Raw genomic sequence first — 15,542 nt, 5'->3', positions numbered from 1 at the left:
AGTGTGGGCTCTCCAGCGGCACAGCGTCTGGACTCTTCTATCACGGAACGAGACGCTGGAAAGTTCGGCAGAAATGGAGAGAGCTCCCGATAAGATGCAAGCTGTTGTGCCTGTGATCCAACAGTTCGATTTGACTGAGGCAAGAGATCGAACAGGCAGGATTTGCTGGAGACGTGGTCCAGTGAGAGGACAGAGCTTGTCCGCCGGATTCGTCTATTATTATTACTAGACGCTGGAAAGTTCGGCAAACGGAGAGAGCTCCGATAAGATGCAAGCTGTTGTGCCAGCGATCCAACGGTTTGATTCGACTGAGGGAAAGAGATCAAACGGGCAGGATTTGATGGAGACGTGGTCCAATGAGAGGACAGAGCTTGTCCACGGATTGGTCTATTAGAGATTAGACTGCCCGCCGCGTTCAGATTTCAGACACGTATCTCTAATAGACGAAATGTGACCCTGCCATCGGGCCAAAACGAGCGCACGTTGAGCCACGTCTACCTCCATCTTCTCAGCCGTTCGATCGCAAGATGGATGGTGTAGATCCTCCAGGATCCTGGCCATTTTGCAAAAAGGACCTCAAGGTCTAATGAAACCAACCCGCAGTCCGGATCCCCTCTCTCCTCCCGTCCCTTGTCCTCTTCCCTCTCTCCTCTTCGGTGGCGGGCACGTCGGCACTGCGGAGACCGAGCGGGCGCGGCCGGACGCAGCGGCGGGCGGCACTACGGGATGTCGCCGTGCGGCGGGGTGGCCGGACGCGGCAGTGGTGCACAGGCCGAGGCCGGGCGCTGCAGCAAGGGCGCTCTCCCTCCCTTCCTTCCCCTACAAGAGGGGGCCAGGCACGGCGGCGCCCAAGCGCGGCCGGCACGGCTCCGCGAGGGCTGCAGATGTCGGGCGCTGCAGCGGGCCGCATCCTCCCTCCCTTCCCCTACAAGCGGGACCGGGCACAGCGGCAACCAAGCGTGGCCGGCGCGGCTCCGCGAGGGCCGCAGCTGGGCAGGGCCGGCGGGGCATGGCACGGCGGCCGGACGCAACGCCAGGGCCGTGGCCGACCGTGGCGGCGGGCGCGGCTGCAGGAGGGCCCGTAGCGGCGCGATGGGCGGGGGCAGCGGGGCCTGCACAGCCGGTGGCGCGATGCAGGCAGCAGGGGCCACGGCCGACGAGCGGGGCCGCAATGGCCATCGGCACCGCTCCAACGGGACCGCGGACCCCGGCGCGGCGGGCAGCGGCATCGAGGCTCGGCGAGGGTGGGCGATCTTCGCGAAGCAGGGGCCGCGTTGCTGCGGGCGAGGGGCAGCGGCTGCCGGTGCCAGCTGAGCGACCGTGCGCCACGATGAGGTGTTGCGTGGCCGACGGCCTCAGCTGTAGGACCTTGTCCTCTTTGCTCCGCAGCTTTGACATCGTCGCCGCGTCCCTCCTCGCAGCTGCAGCCATGGGGCAACCGCGGCCCCTGCGTCAACGACGGCGACGGTGAGCACAGATCTCGCAGTGTCGCCTGTGCTTGTCCCACTTCAGCGCTCCACCCAGTGTAACGGCTATAGCAGAAGCACCACTGCTCGCAATTGCTTTGGCTCGGCAGTCACGGTGGGAGTGTGGGGCTATGGAACCACGCCGTGGATTTGCCTGCCATGGCGGAGCAGCTCTGGATATATATGGAGAAGAAAACGGCCATCGCCAGCTCTCTGCTTTGCGGTTGTGCTTGCGCAGCCCGCAACAGTGCACCACTCCACGGCCTTCACCATGCTCCCCGCGGGGAGCACTCGCTTCCCTTTGCCTCACCGCCAGACCACCCATGGGCGGTGAGCATCATCTTGCCGTGTTGCCGTAAGTGATTCCTATCAAATATCGATACATCTTTTTGTATCCACGATTAGCACTCCATGTAAGATCTTCTATATGGGTTCAGTCCGTCTTCCCTTTTTCATAACTGTAATTTGATAATAAGATAGAAAAAAATATCAATGATGCATAACACTCCTGATACAGAATATTTGAAAATTGTACTATATACAAACACTCAATAGCTATCTCATGTTTTTTTGGGCTTGCAACGGGAAAAGCAACAGCATGAGATGAGATTCCGAAAGTAATTATAGTATTATTTGTCCTCCTATTTTGTATCTAGATTGTTTGCGGGGAGCTCGATGTATACTAGTACAAATGTTCGCTCAGAAACATGGTATATGCAGTGGCAAATAAAATGCATATATTTTCTCAAGGACAAAAACATCAAACATATTTATGCTTATGCTCTTGCCAGGAACCTGCTTTGGTTTCCTTGTCTTCATTCGTTGATTTATATAATGGTTTGTCCATCAAATTCTAAAGCTCGCTCCTCCCCATGTCTAGCACAAACATGGCGCGGCAACGCCGCGCCCCAGGTTTCTAGTGTTTCAAATAAAGCAAACGTATCTTCCTTCCTGCACCTAATAATCCTGCTGATAAAGAAATCTCAGTGTACTTAACAATCAAGCTGATCAATAAAGTGAGCACCCCCGAGCACTAACTAGATTCTTTCAAGGTGTCCTGACAGCATCCTCTTTATTTCCACGTCCTGGCCCCACCCTGTTTGCAGCGTCACTGCTGCGTGATGCCTGACCCAGTTTACGCGGTGGCCCATTTCGCATTGTAGCCAGGGTTCACCTTTTCGTTTTTTTTCCGAATCCCGCCGTTTGCCGGAAACGAAATTTCGGCCGAAATTTCGCCGAAATTCGCTAATTCCGAACGGAAAGGGAATTCAAATTCAAAAAACGAAATTTCGGTGAATTCCGACCGAAATTTCGGTGATTTCGACCGAAATTTCGGTGATTTCGACCGGAAAATGATGTCAGTTGTGATTTTCCTACTGTTCCCGAGGTCAAATGAAAAACTTTTGAATACCAACTTTGTTCAGTTTTTCGAGATCTACAACTTTTGTTTCAGGAACTTTTTCATTTGAGCAATGATTTGAAAGTTATTTAATTATTTCAAAAACTACCAATTAAAAGTCTTGTCATTTCATGTGACAACTTTCATTTTCTCTCTTAGGCCTCAACTGGACTTTTATTATTCTTGTTATGGCGGATATTCCTATAAATTTTTAGGGACATTAGTTGATCCAATTGAAAGTTGTTTTAAATCCAGGACAAACATGATTTGAATTGGTTATCAATTCATGTGACAGTGTTTGAATTTTTTGTTTGATTCAATTTGTATAGAGAATTGTTAAAGCATTCTGAAAGGTGTGTTTTCCGGCAGTTTTCCAACGTAAAGTTTTCCCCTGCTCTATAGATGGTGACAATTCTCTTGTGGCCTAAGATTTTGGTCACATGCATGCTGTGGATGCAAGAATTTGACCTTCTCTTCTTATCCTCGGGACTGGAATGGCGTCGGAGGAAATTCACTGGAATCAAGGTTACAGTCACCGACCTACTATTGCAATGCAAAGCTTTCTTCCACGAAGTGGGGGCAGATCAAAGGCCACAACTGACTTAATCTGCAGTTGCCAATGGAGAAGAATTGCCAATGGAATTTAACACGTATCAGCAATGGCCACAACTTCAAAAAAAAAACTCCCAAGTCTCCACAGTTACCGGCTACAAAGCTAGAAGAAGAGCCAGATCGAGGGCCTGGTTAAGAATAATAGACTACAGCAGACAGAGGGCTTTAGCTGCCATCTCATTCGATCTCACCGCTACATACAAAAGAAAAGAGCTGCTAGATGATAATATAAAAGCAGATGCAAAAGGCAAAAGCGAAGCAAGATTGACGACGAGCCTAATTGGACAGCACGAGGAAACCAGATCTACTAGTCTACTGATGAGAGTATAGTCCACCCGGGCCGGCCGATGGATCATCATCCTAGTTGTAGGTATGCATATGAAATTGAATAGGTACCTCACCAATATCATGATAAACCAAAGTCTAGTTGAAGTCGAGGGGAGAAAACAAATTTTTGCACATGAAATGACGAGTCATTCAAATTACGGTTTCAAATGTTAATTTTAGTCTAGCAAATGATCTTAGATTTGAGTGTGTTCTAGTCCTATTTGCTCAGAAGAACACCTAGTTTTTTATCATATTTTTTCCCAATTTTTTACAAATATTTTTGAATTTTTAAATTTGAAAACGAAAAATGGCGAAAAATACCGGAATTCCATTTCCCGGCTACTAGCGGAAACGGAAAATTTTCCGGTTTTCCGGCGGTTTTCCGCCGGAAAGTTGAACCCTGATTGTAGCTTGTCCTCGATCCTCAAGGCTCCAGGGACGAAGGAACGAGCCCAGCAGCCTCCTTGCAGCTGGAAAGCAGAGTGGGAAAGAGATTAAGAAAGAAAGCTTCCACGGTTTCCTTTCCTGATTCTCTCTGATCCTGCGTTACTGAGAAGGAAGCTACTCTGTTAAAAGGCGAAAGCAAAGCAGAACCTCATCATCAACGAATAATAGCATACCCACTAGAAGATTACACAAGGTCTTGTCACAGCAATTTCTTATTATTTTCACTGCTGTACCTCTCACTCTCGCCGCATGTTATCACATGTGGTCCTGTACTCCTGTTTACTGGTGAGTCAAGAAGATAGTCAAGGTAACCGTGTAACACATGTGGCTTTGAACTTTCATTACAGTGAATAGCGTGTCCCAAGTGTGCTTATATTTCAAGGCCGGCAGGGCCAGTAGGCCGTCATTCCTATGAGCGTTTACAGCCTCACCACCTACACACACACACCATGCTTCTCCTCGCCTTCAAGATGTCGCTACTTCTGCTTCTTGCTGCCTTACTACTCCTTCTTTCCCGTGCAAATTCGAAGATGATGATGCAGCTCGATAGAGAAGCAGAAGCCCTTCTTCGATGGAAATCCAACTTCGACGATGTCTCCGGGGCTTCAGGCTGCCTCAAGTCATGGAGCAAGCACATCAGCCCGTGCAACTGGACTGGTGTTGCCTGCATCACCACGGTGCCTCATGGCCGTGGCCGGAGTGACGGCGCCGATGCTGTCCTAATCCTGGGAAGCATCTCTCTTCCCATGTGTAACCTCTCTGGCCGCTTAGATGGGCTCGACTTTGGGGCGTTGCCTCGTCTTGCCCGTCTAGACCTCAACGACAACAACCTCACAGGGCCGATCCCGCCGAGCATCGGTACACTTGGTGAACTCACTTTACTGGATCTCTCAAGCAACGCCCTCTCCGGACCGATCCCACCCTCCATAGGTAATCTTACCAGTCTGACATACCTTGATCTCTCACAGAATTATCAGTTCCTCAACGGACACCTCCCTTCTACACTTGGCATGCTACACAACTTAAAGAAGCTTGATCTGTGTCGTAATAGCTTTACTGGCCCCATACCTCCCAGTTTAGGAAATTTGACCTCGTTGGATTTCATTGGCATTAGCTTCAACAATTTATCGGGTAGCATACCACATGAGTTGGGAAAGCTCCATAGGTTGTCGTTCCTGCACCTGCTTGGGAATAGAATCATTGGCTCCATTCCTGGAAGCTTTGGGAATCTAACAAGGCTAGAATTATTGGACGCTTCAGACAATCATATAGTTGGCTCAATCCCTTCCACCTTCTGGAATCTGAAATCTCTAAAAAAGCTTGTACTTTCTTCCAATCGGATTAATGGGCTGCTGCCTCAAGAAATAGGATTGCTAGTGAGCCTCACGCATCTAGATCTAAGCAGCAATCAGTTTACAGGAAGCATTCCTCCTCAAATAGGACAGTGCCGCCATTTACTGCAGTTGCGAATATCAGATAATTTGTTGACAGGACCAATACCACAAGATCTTGGGGGATGTACTGGCCTGTATGAGCTGGATTTCAGCAGAAATAATCTAAGTGGCACCATCCCAATCACTCTTGCACAGCTTTACCAACTGCACAACCTAAATCTGTCATACAACAGTTTGGGTGGCAGATTTGGGGGCACATCTCTCCCTTCAGCCTTAGTTTCTCTTGACCACAATATTGATATCTGTGGTGACAAACGGTATGGCTTAACACCATGTGAAGCATCGGAGCTTGATGGAAGAAATGAGGGGAAAAGACACAATAAACGCCTTATTTTGGCGCTACTTCTTGCTTTTGGTCTCTTTTGCTTCACTGCTCTAGCAATAGGAAGCTTGGCAGTTTTTTGTTGGAGGAAAAAATTTAAGAAATGCAGGACCAAAAGCAAGCCTGGAGATATGTTCTCCATATGGAATTTCAACGGGAAGATTGCATTCCAAGACATACTCGACGCAACAGAAAATTTTGATGAAAAATATTGCATTGGTTCTGGAGGACACGGGTCTGTCTTCAGAGCTGAGGTTCGAGGAAGTGTCTTTGCAGTCAAGCTGCTCCACTCGATGGAAGACTGCACAGATGAAGTAACATTTCATGCTGAGATCGATGTGCTGACCAAAACAAGGCATCGATGCATAGTCAAGCTGTATGGGTACTGTTCTCACTCTCAGTGCAGATTTTTGGTGTACGATCTCATGGAAAGGGGATGCCTAGCATACATTCTTCACGAGGAACAACTTGCAAGGGAGCTTGACTGGCCCAAAAGAGTTGCCATTGTGAGAGATGTAGCTCAAGCTCTCTCTTACCTGCACCACGATTGTGATGAACCCATCATACATCGTGACATCAAAAGTAACAATATCTTATTAGACCATGATTTTAAAGGCTATGTCTCAGATTTTGGCATGGCAAGGAAGTTGAAGCATATTTACTCGAGTTCAAGTACTATCTTTGCAGGGACATGTGGCTACATGGCACCAGGTACATGGCTTTAATCCTCTAACATTACAACGCAAATACGATTTTATAATTGTTCGAGGAAATTCACAATTTTGATTATTTGCATTCCTTGTCACAGAATTATCCTCTACAATGGTGTTGACAGAGAAGTGTGATGTATATAGCTTTGGTGTGGTTGTCATGGAAGTGGTGATGGGAAAGCACCCAGGAGATCTTCTGCTTCCATTCTTTTGCCAAACACAGCAGCATACAAAGCTCAAGGATATCCTGGACCAGCGCATTGTAGAGCCAGCAAGCAATGAAGAAAAGGATATCATTCTGCTCGTTCTTGTGGCGTTTGGGTGTTTGCAGATCTGTCCAAAAGCTCGGCCAACGATGCAGCAGGTGTGTCAAGCCCTCACAAACAGAAGTTGCCCAGCAGCCATCGTGAAGCCCCTTCACGAAGTTACGCTACAAGACTTGCATGACATTTGCGGCACCATACAGAATATATGATGGCCTATAGTCTCAAAAGTAGGGAAAAATTTGGCTTGTGCATTGGTATCTTATTATCTACAGATGTTTTGATGATTTGCTTAGCCCTGTAGTTTCTTTTGTTTCTCCTCCTTTTTTATCCTTTTTGTACAGTTTGAACCTGGTATGTGTTCTTTTTCCTTCGATTTAATACAATTAAATTTTACGATGCTTGGAGATTTTATGAACCGTTAGGAGTCTAGATCCAATGGTTAAAAAGTAGGAGGAACCAGTTATGAAGAACTAAATATGTGGATTAGGAACTATTTTTTTTTGGGCCAGGAACCACTTATGAAAATTATCTTAAGAATATTTTAGTACTTTTCATATCCTTTCAATCATTAAACATATATAAATTAGTTTGGATAATAAAAACAATGGCTTGTGCCAATGCCACCGGCGGCCAGGCCACCGCCGTCGCCACAGCCGGCTGTGCCTGCGCCCGTAGCGAGCTCGTCATTGCCATCCGACCACACGAGAAGATGGACAGGGGCGAGACGGAGGAGGCGCAAAGCAAGCGGCACGACCGCACCAGGACTCCCGCTGCCGCGCGGGGGCAGCTGGCCTCCGCCGCCGCAGCCATCGGCATGCCAACTCCGTGGCGGCCGCTGGCCTTGCCATGCGGCGGCCGCGTCGTCCTTCTCCTCGTCCCGGCTGCTCGATGGATCCATGACTCACCCGGATGGTCTTCTAAGCCTTGCCGGTGCAATGTAGGCGATTCCTTGCTGCTCGACGTTGGATTCCACACCACCGAGGGACTGCTTCACGCTTGAGAGCTCCTGGGCATAAGAAGCCTCGCCGCCGAAACCGAGGCCGTGAGCGCCTGGGTCCTGAGCCTCTGCTGCGCGGCGTCGACGAGCTGCTGTCTAGTGCCGGGTGATTGGCGATGACTCCCTAGCCCATGGCAACTCAGATTGGCGGATGGGGGATGAGGGAGAGGGGTTGTGCTCTGCCGTCGCCGGTTGGGAAGACGACGCGCCGCCGGCCGTCGCAGGTTGGGGATGAGATGCAAACATGCATCGATGGTCTAACCAGTCAAAGAGATTTTTTACTGAGGGCTAATGACTAAACTATCCCTGATTAAAATAAAACACATGCTGCTAAAATCAATGATCCAGATATTTTTGATGGGAGGAACCACTGGTTCTTCTCGAGCACCGTAACAGGCCTCTTGTTATATTATTCAGTAGGGGGTCTACCCCTCCTTTGCCTTAATTAGAACTGTTGACACCAAATTTTGCAAGTATGGATATTGAAATATTATATAGAATAAAAAAGAAGGCGATGCACAGTCCTTGGAGGAGCCGGCGGAGAGTTTCAGTCAAAGCCCATGAAGACTGTCAAGGATGGCAACAGCAACAAAATGAATCGGACAAGGATGGACGTCAGTAGAAGTTTCTGCAAGAGTCCGATTTCTTTTTAAAGGTTCTTATAAATATGGTAGTATTTCTTTCTTTGTCATCAAGTGTTTAGCATGTCGTGTTCGACTAGGGGTCTCTAGTTCAGAGTAGAAATAGGAGCAGGTATGTAAAAAAATAAATCATCAATACAACTTTTCTCAGCTCAATGCCACAAACCCTAAGTAGGAGTAATGTAGCTTAGCTTGCTCGGCGATTTCTTCAGTGAACACGGCTGCATCGTCTCAATCTCTGGTTGGCCTTAATTACCGGTGCATCCCTGTAATTTCATCTAATTCATCTACAATTTATCAATCTCTTTTACTATTCAAGACTGCATCGCTCCGATCTCTTGTTTTTGTTTAATATATTTCACAAGTTATCAATTTCAATCAAGTTTTTGTAAGGCTACATTGTTCAATCTCTTGAAAGTTGGATATTACAACTTATCTGACGACAATCAAAGGTCTATCAGCTTGCATCTGAGTAAAACATCATAAAGACTTCAAAGTTGATACTCTTTTCGATTGTTGTTCTATGTTGAGACATATTAATCTTATTCTCTAATATAATAAAATCAGTCAGCTGATTATATTTAATTCATTGCCCTGTTGTCTCGGTTAGGTCCGATCCTTTGATGGTGACGCTAAGTTGGTATAATCAGTTAGATTGGTTTCTTTTTACAAATGAGAATTTGTTTTAGTATGGTTCAAGTCTCCAAATGAGCTATTCCAGACGATAAACCCTAAAACATGTTTCAAGAAACATTCATATTGTCTTTTTCGGCAGAATAGCCGATGACTCTTTATCCTTGAGTATCGGATCGTATAGTTGAAGTCACTTTGTAACTCTTTGGAATCCCAACTGATGTGTTCGTTGTTATTTATTGATCAAATTTTATTCCCTTGTCAATTGCAGGTTAAATTGACCGGCACGCCAGGAACTTTGAGAACAAAACCTGCACCGGAGATAAGTAGAGCTCCCAGGTATTAGCGTGTTTCGTTCCATGAGGATCATCGTCTGATTTTTGGGGCAACAAGAACATTACCAACATCCACGGCTAAAAGTTGTTGTATGTCAAAAAGTCAAAACCTTGGTAGAAAAAATCAAAATTTCTTATGACAGTCAATGCAAGAGTATTCTTGTGAGAGTTCGAGAAATCAGCCACAGGCTATCTCCCATCAATAATTTTAATACAATGATATTAAAAGAAGCTACCTCATTAGCTGAGAAAAAAGATAAGGATTTGCTCCGCTAGATTGTACAAAGATCTAATGATCTAAAAAACTCAAGAGTCCATATGAAATATGATAAATAATTAGCTAGTGTTGGAATTAAAAATTAATGGAAATTAGAACATGACTAAATATGATTGGTAAAAGTTAAATCCAGAATTAGAAAAATAAGAAAATTAGTAGTTGATCAAATAATTCATATGAAATACGACTAATAAATAGATAAATTTAATAATTAAAAATCTATGTTTTAAATCGCAGACTATTGCATTTAGCGGTGCCCATCTTTAAACGCTATGGCAGGTATAGCGCCGCTAAGCAATTTAGCGATCTCTTAAAACATGCAACTTATAGTATAAACTAATCCTCCAATATGTGGGACCCATCAGCCACCCCTCATCCTTATCCTATATTCTTATCTACTGCCCTGCCTGGAGCTCGCCATGGGATAGAACGGAGAACGCCACGAGCTCACTTCCGGCTTTGATTCTCACTCAGGGCGGCACCATCATCACCTCGAGGCTCGAGCACTGCTGCAAGCACTCGTGCTCGCCTCGCCGACTCCCTAGTCCCTACCTCGCCTCACAGCAAGCTGCTGCAGCTTTCCTGCCCTTGCATGTGAGCGCCGCCAGCCCACCATAGTAGCCCTCTCTGCTTTCCTCTCCTTCCGCATGAGCGCTGTCAGCACGATTCGCACGAGGCCGGCAAGCAAAACAGAATAGCGGCACTAAAATCCTTTCACCGCTACGACAATTAGCGCAGCTAAATGCCGCAAAAGCGCAAATAGCTGAAATAGCGGAACAACCTGCCTTTGCGTAGCGCGAGCGGCCTTCAAACACTATAGCGGCGCTAAATAGCAGCTAGCCCGCTATTTGAATCATGGTTAAAAATATAAAGGTTTAGTAGTTAATCTGTGTAGCAATTAAGAAGCAAATTAGAAAGAAACATAGCTAAATAAAGGGTATAACCTATCTATTATATTAATAAGAGAGTGTTAAAATAAACCGCCACATTCGCCGAGAGGGTCAAGAAATTCATAGGTTAATTAAAAAGGAGAAGGATTTACATCATTGGATTTTAAGAAGATCTAAAGGTCTAAACTAACTTAATAGTTCATATTAATATAATTAGTAGATAGCTAATTTTGGAACTAAAAAATAAAGAAAAAATAGAAATCACCAATGACTCCATACTAAATATGATTAATAGATAGTTAAATTCAAAATTAGAAACAATAAGACAGTTAGGACTCAACCCAATGATTGGTAAATAGCTAATTTCATGATTAAAACATTAATAAAAATTAGGATAGAACTAAAGAGTCCATCCGAATACAATAGTGTTAAGAAAAAGCTACCATATTTACCGAGAGGATCTAGAAATTACCATGTTAATTAAAAAAAAGAACAATAATATACGCTGTTGGATTTTTATAAAGATCTAAGTTCTATACTTGCTCCAATAGCCTATATCAAATATGACTAATAAATACATATAAAAATTCAAAATTCAAATAGTATTCTTTCGTTTCCTAACTCAATAGGCGCCTTGCTTATCAACCTGGATTCCCAAGTTAACTACAAGAGACAAATATGGTTGTCTATCCATAGAATCTTTTTAACCATGTGATCAAGATTCAAGCATCATGATGAAATAGTTTAATTCAGTTGCATCATATTGCAGACAAAAAACAAGGATGTGCAGTATAAGCATCCACTGCATTGATCGGAAGTTACAAGGAGATAGCAGAGTTGGGCTGGAGAAAAAGTAGATGTATTTAATTGTTAAAACAAACCCCGCCAAATAATTGAACTCAATTTTTGCAGCCAATTTGCACAAAGGACCAAGCACCCGAGCTAAACTTCTCCCATAATGGCTGTACCTCGAGCATGAAGATACTACACCACAACCCCATATTTATACATTTTTATTATGAGACAGTAATTCAAAAAACTTTAGTTTGCCATAATAATTTGTTGAATGATGCTCTGACAGTAATTTATGGTTGTGGTGTAGTGCACTAGTACAGAACACGCATGTTGTTCCGGTTGGGAATTGGCTTTAATCCCGATTTTCCAACCGGGAATGTAAGACCAAGACTAAAGGCCGAGACATTTAGTCTTGGGTGTGGCAACCGGGACCAATAACAACATTTGGTCCCATTGATAAGACCAACAGGGACCAAAGGTCCCTTTTTTTCCTTTTGCTTCTTATCCTTTCCATTCATTTCTTTTTCATTTCAATTGTACTTTTATTTTAGAATTCAAGCTAAGTATGAACTCCACTTATAGATATAGATATAGACATAAATATAGATATAGATAAAGATATTTGTTTATATAAATTTTGTCCTTAATATTATATATATGTTATTGGAGTTCACACACACAGATATGCATAGATATATACATATACTTAATTACATAAAAAGTTAAACATATATAGATATATGTACATATACTTAATTACATACAAAGTAGAACAAAGTTTTACACAATATCGTCGTATTTACTCATGTTATCTATGTTCGACACTCCATCATAGTAGAATTCTCTCTTTTTGTTGATGACTTGCTCAACAATAAATTCGCACAAGGCTTCTTGAACCACCAAAATCCTTTTCTCTAGAACGAGCTGATCTCTCATCGCATCTATCTTTGGAAACGTGAAATATTAATTACGACAATTTAAAAAATAACTTGTAACTTGAAACATTCATGTTGTGATGCCTTAGTGAAAGCTTTCTCCATCCATTTGTACATCTTGTTGCAATACGATATCTGCACTATTGCGCTATGAAGAACTGTCGCTACATGATGCTTTTGATAGTACTTTATGATGCCATACAATATACCCTTTTTGATTCCTATTAGAGGCAGCCCACGCAAACCTCTTATAATCTAATTGTATACCTGTTATCGCCATAAATTAACAGGGTTAATTTATGGGCCGAAATCAAGATGGGATTAAAGCAAAAGATGAGGAAGGCTTGTAAATCGGCTCCTGCATGAGCGTCTGGGCCACATTGGTCGTGTATCCTTAGATTTAGTTTGAGATTAGAGATAGAGTCCAATCGGGACAAGATTAGTTTAGATTGTTTCCCAAGTCTCCGGACTATGAATATGTATCCTTTGTTATTCATGAAGGAGAGCGTCATCACGACTCGCAAACAACAACTCTCGGCGCATCGCCACCCCTAATCCTAGGGTTTCATCCAAGTAAGTGCCATGCTGCCCTGATCGCTTCTTGCGATCAGGGCAGTATTGTTCTTACTTTTACCTTAGTATTACTCGTACTGAAGCGTTTTTGATGGCGAGTAGTACTAGTTATCATGATGTTCGTAGCATGGCTTTTAGTAGATCTTTTGTGCTTCGTTGCTTATCATCTGCGAATATCATGTTGTCTCTGTGCAATCACGTTTCAATCTCTTGCTAGTTCTTATCGCATAGAATTAGTCGCACAGGGGCAACACCCTGCTTCTTTCATGTTTAGTAGATATGATCTGTTATGGTTTGTTCTTATCTTAAGAGTTGGCATAATATCTGCTAGGTTAGGCCTTGCAAACGGATTGGATGATCCGGTGGCGTAGTAGATACTTTATCTTAGCCTTGATAGGGATTGTTCCGGAAATCGGCTTTTGCTAGTTCTTAGGCCTCTGTTTTAGGTTGTGGTTTAGTTGTCTGTTACGTTCGCTAGGCCTAGTCACGTGTAGGACGTTCCGATCTAGCAGTGAAGCTGTTACCATCGTGGATTAGATCAATTAGATTTGACTGAAGCAGTTTTATAGTGATTTGCTCTATTTATCATATCCGGATACAATCAGATCCCGTCTAACACCGGGACTCGATCGGCTCTTCAAAGCCGATGCAAGAGTCGTCCCGGGGAGCCGACCACGGCTCGGACTTACGTTTACACGTGTCTTTGTATGCAGGAAACTGTTCGGAGCACGTCTGCACCCTCCTGATTGGGTATAGGTCAGGTGGCACGCCCGGTTTTCATACATCCTCCGGGCGCGTGACGGAAATTGCGGGCCGTCGACGAGGAAGCAGTGCCTCTAGCGCCCTAGCAACCTCCCGGCTCTTCGTGTTGCCCGTCGTTGCTCGCCGGTGGGTTTCGGTCGACAACACATTCTGGCACGCCCAGTGGGACCCTCGGCAACAACATCCACCGCAATGATGACCGGAGCTCAAGATCAAGAACCCGCGCCCAAGCCCGTCACATATGAAGAGCTTCCTCCTGAACACAAGAAGAAGTATGATGAGATCAAAGCTCTGCTGGAAGCCGATCTCATCGGCTCTTTTGAGAGGACTCGCAACCATGGCATCAAGTGGAAGGGGTTTTCACTAGAAGGCGCTCTGGACAATGTAGATCTGTCTGTACCATCTGAAGAACGCACCAGAGCCCTGCGTCAGGAGATGAACTACATGGTGGCCCATGCGCTTTATCGGCACTCTCAGAGCTTGATGAACGAACTCGAGCGCATGGCGCATCGCGTCATCCAGGAGATAATCAAGAACCAGTACTCTCCATCGGGGCCAATCCTGGGGAGTCACACAGAGGAAGCTGCACTGCATTCTAGGCCGCAACTGTCATTCTCATTTGCAGCTCCCAGACCACACAGCTCGCCGATATACGTCATCCACAAGATCGGCGGTGATCCTGGAGAAGGCCAGTTCCTCACCGAGCCACCTAAGGAGATTCCGCATGGCTACACGTGCGCCTACATCCCTGACAGCGTCAGTCCAGCACGCTCGGTGCAGATGGTGAACCCAGGAGCTCCTGGAGCAGACGCAGAAAAACAAGCGTGGCTGGCAAAGTACGCTACTGGGCCGAGTGCTGAGCCATCGGCCCTAGGAGTTCTTAGTGTGGAGCAGGTCAGTGCAATACTCAGAGACCAGTTCGGCATCCTGCCCAAGAGGAAAGCGATAGGCTATTCCAAGCCGTATCCAAGCGACTATGACTTGATCCCACTGCCACCCAAGTATCGGCTTCCTGAGTTCACCAAGTTCAACGGATCAGAGGGAGCCAGCTCCATCGAGCATGTGAGCCGATACTTAACGCAGCTTGGGATGATCTCAGTGTCGGATCCATTGAGGGTCCGGTTCTTCGGCCAATCCCTTACAGGCCCAGCCTTTGGATGGTACGCGTCGCTAGCTCCGGATTCGATTCGGACTTGGAGGCAGCTTGAAGATCAATTCCATACCCAGTACCAATCGGAAGCTGCAGAAGCTGGAATTGCCGACCTCGCCCAAGTCAGGCAGAAGCGAGGAGAGACCGTGTCAGAGTACATACAGCGCTTCAGGGAGGTCAAGAACCGATGCTACTCGTCACGCATCACAGTGAAAGAGGCAGTCGATCTGGCTGTCCTGGGACTTGCTAAGCCGATCAAGGATGTGGCTTTTCAGTTGGAGCTTACGTCTCTGGCGCACCTTGTGCAGAAGCTTACCGCATACGAGCATTATCATCCTGAGCTGTACCAGGACAAGTTCAGGCACCATGTAAACATGGCACAAACTGAAGAATCTGACGACTCGGGTGAAGAGCAAGAAGTGGCCGTGGCAGAGTGGACTCGGGGGGGCAAATCCTGTCCCATGCAAGTGGATCAAGAAGCAGGGGCTTATGAAGGGCTTCGACTTCGACGTAACCAAAACAGAGCAGATATTCGACCTGCTCCTCAAAGA

General features: G+C 45.6%; 2 protein-coding genes across 2 annotated transcripts; both read left to right on the top strand.

The window, feature by feature from the left end:
• Nucleotides 1-726: 726 nt before the first annotated feature.
• On the top strand, nucleotides 727-1,314 carry LOC120653418 (spidroin-2-like). Its single transcript, XM_039931171.1, has one exon. The coding sequence runs from the start codon at nucleotides 727-729 to the stop codon at nucleotides 1,312-1,314; it is 588 nt and encodes a 195-aa protein (XP_039787105.1).
• A 3,332-nt stretch (nucleotides 1,315-4,646) lies between these two features.
• Nucleotides 4,647-7,418, top strand: LOC120697829 (MDIS1-interacting receptor like kinase 2-like). The gene is made up of 2 exons (XM_039981186.1): nucleotides 4,647-6,738; nucleotides 6,836-7,418. Exons 1-2 carry the CDS (start codon nucleotides 4,701-4,703, stop codon nucleotides 7,210-7,212), a joined length of 2,415 nt encoding a protein of 804 aa, XP_039837120.1. The 5' UTR covers nucleotides 4,647-4,700; the 3' UTR covers nucleotides 7,213-7,418.
• Nucleotides 7,419-15,542: the final 8,124 nt, after the last annotated feature.

This window comes from Panicum virgatum, chromosome 1K, assembly GCF_016808335.1.
Source record: "Panicum virgatum strain AP13 chromosome 1K, P.virgatum_v5, whole genome shotgun sequence".
NCBI lineage: Eukaryota > Viridiplantae > Streptophyta > Magnoliopsida > Poales > Poaceae > Panicum > Panicum virgatum.
Note: the sequence above shows the minus strand (reverse complement) of the source record. Positions and strands in the feature narration are given on the sequence as shown.